The following is a 2,852-nucleotide window of genomic DNA, read 5'->3' as shown; positions in this document are numbered from 1 at the left end:
GCCTGCACTACCCCACTCTCTCCGCTAGATGTCGACGTTGCTCCACCATCCGCTCCCGCCCCGGGGGGAACTTGACCCGCAGTGACGACACCAAAGGGTCACATCCTCAAGGCCATTTACAAATTTGATTGGTCTGCCGCTCAGCTGCCAAGTACTGCCAGCTTTCCGTCCCTTCCACAGACCCCCGCCCCCAAAAAACGTCCCCCAAAATAATGCAACCATAATTGTGTTGCTTATTTTTTCAGCCAACACCCCCTTCTCCCCCCTCCACAAACCTTCTCAAAGATGTCAGCCTACAGTAGCTGCAGACTCGCCTCCAGTCTCCTCTGAAAATGTCATGTCCCAACAACGTTACGTCCAATGCTTACTTAATGGACTCCTTAGCCGGACTGTGCAGAGGCGATAGTTTTTCTAGCAGCGCCGGGATGTATATGCAAGCGGCGGGCGAGTATGGTTGCAGCTCCCGCAGTTGCGCCCTGATTCCCGGCCTCGCCAAGCGGGACGACTTGAGCCCACCGCCCAGCCTGGGGCTAAACGCCGCCTACCCTTACCTGGGCCAGCTGGAGAACTGGCCGCAACCCAACAAAAACTACCGGGCTCTGACTCAACCGGTGGCCGGCCCGCTGGCCTCTTGCTCCTTCCCGGCGCCGGTCAAGGAGGAGAACGGCTGTTGCATCTACCCGCCGGAAAGCGCGGCGCAGGGGCCGGCGGACGGGGCGCTGTACCGGCGCCTGACGCCGGATGAGCCGCCTACGCCGGTCGGAGCGGGCTCGGGCGTTTCCGCCTCCACCACCTCCTCCTCTTCCTCCGACAAGGAAATTCCAGTGCCCGGCTACTTCCGCGTCAGTCAAGGTTACGCCGGCAAAGCTCCCGACGGAAATTCCGCCGGCCGCTTCGACTGCCACTACGGACGGGCGCCGCGGATTGACAAGGCGAACGGCGGGGCTACGCCGCGAGGCAACGGCGGAGGTGCAGGAGGAGGAGGAGGAGCGGAAATTCTAACAGACAGCCCCGCCGTCGGAAAGGGGGCGACCGCCGATTCTCCCTGCGCCGCGCAGGAAATTTGCGGCAAGCATCCCAGGGCCGAGTTGAGCGCAGCGGAAACCGACCGCCAGCGTTCGCCGGTCAGAAAAGACAGCGCCGTCGCAACTCGCAAGGACCCCGATTTGAGTTCAGGAATTTCGGACAACGAAAGCAGAGGTAAGGTTGTTGGGGGTGAGGGCGAGGGATGGAGGGGGGAGACAAGCTGGAGAGATTTTAATAAACCAATCACCCCCCACCCCCTCACCCACAGCTAACAATCCGAACCGAAAACAAACGTGAAAATATTGGTTAAGGCGGCGGGGAGAGAATGGGAGTGAAAACATGTCTGATTTCATTCCCAAGGTCAGAATGTGGCCGCACAAGAGGAAATGGTTCCCTCTCTCTCTCTCTCTGTCTCTCTCTCTCTCTCTGTCTCTCTTTCTCTCCATATCTCTTTCTCTCTCGCTCTGTCTCTCTCTCTCTGTCTCTCTTTCTCTCCATATCTCTCTCTCTCTCTTTGTCTCTCTCTCGTTCTTTCCCTATCTCTCTCTCTGTCTGTTTCTCTCTCTCTATCTCTACCTTTCTCTGTATCTCTCTGTGTGTCTCTCTTTCTCTGTTTCTGTCTATCTCTATGTCTCTCTCACTCTATCTCTGTCTCTGTCTATCTCTCTGTCTTTCTCTGTATCTCTCGCTATGCCTGTATCTGTCTCTCTTGCTTTATCTCTCTCTATCTCTCTCTCTGTCTATCTGTCTGTCTCTCTCTGTATCTCTCTATATCTGTCTCTCTCTCTCTGTCTCTCTCTTTCTCTGTATCTCTGTATCTCTCTTTATGTCTCTCTCTGTGTCTGTCATTCTCTCTATCGTCTATCCGTCTCTCTCAGTATCTCTCTTTCTCTCTCTGTTTCTCTCTGTATCTCTCTGTCTCTCTCTCTCTCTGTTTCTCCGTCTCTCTCTGTATCTCTCTGTACCTATCTCTGTCTCTCTGTCTGTCTCGCTGTATCTCTGTCTCTGTCTCTCTCTGTATCTCTGCATCTCTCTCTATGTCTGTCTCTTTCTCTCTCTCTCTCTCTGTCTCTCCGTCTCTCTCTGTATCTCTCTCTCTCTCTCTCTCTCTCTGTATGTCTGTCTCTCTGTCCCTCTCCCTCTGCGAATTTATTCCCCCTGTTTGTTGATGAGAAAACGAATCTCTCAGCAGAAACTTGAAAATAAAACTGTGCGGCTGAGTTTTCGATGCGTTGAAGTCTTAAATTCTGTAAAGTGCTATTCTTTGAGAAGTTAAACATATATATATACACACACACGCCCCATTAACTGTTGCAATTGTCTGGAATTAAAATAATATAAAATGCAAAGGTTTAATACACATATATATATATATTTAAAAAGATTTCAAGTGCAGAAAATGAGCAAATGCGAGAAGCACAATTCGATAAATTAGACCTCAATATTTCAAATTCTCTATTAGTTAACAAACAATTGCAAGGGGGATTTGAATTTCTGCAAATGGTTTGGGGGATTGTGCTGAGGGTTAGATTCAATTAATTTTCATTGTTAAATAATAATTCAGTGTACTGCAACGCCGCTTTTTTTGTCAATTCTTGGTGTGTTTATTTTTCATTAAGAACCAAAAAAAACGACAAAGTAATTTAAATTCAGTCAATTCGAGAGACGGCGGTGTGTGTGTGTGTGGGGGGGGGGGGGTGGGGGGGAGAGAGATCATTTTATTTTTCAGGGGGACTGTGTATTCTGTGTAGAGAGGAAGAGAATTCGCCAAAAAAAAACATAGCGCGCAAACGTTATAATAATAATGATAATTTGATTGCGGCTTT

General features: G+C 50.1%; 1 protein-coding gene across 1 annotated transcript in view; it reads left to right on the top strand.

The window, feature by feature from the left end:
- The first annotated feature begins 251 nt into the window (after positions 1-251).
- LOC139241120 (homeobox protein Hox-C10-like) overlaps positions 252-2,852 on the top strand; it is a 7,434-nt gene continuing 4,833 nt past the window's right edge. The window contains exon 1 of the mRNA XM_070869815.1: positions 252-1,200. Coding sequence (XP_070725916.1) covers positions 333-1,200 — 868 coding nt within the window. The 5' untranslated portion in view covers positions 252-332. The remainder of the gene's footprint in view (positions 1,201-2,852) is intronic.

This window comes from Pristiophorus japonicus, chromosome Y (genome assembly GCF_044704955.1).
Source record: "Pristiophorus japonicus isolate sPriJap1 chromosome Y, sPriJap1.hap1, whole genome shotgun sequence".
NCBI lineage: Eukaryota > Metazoa > Chordata > Chondrichthyes > Pristiophoridae > Pristiophorus > Pristiophorus japonicus.
This window is presented reverse-complemented; position numbering and strand designations above follow the sequence as displayed.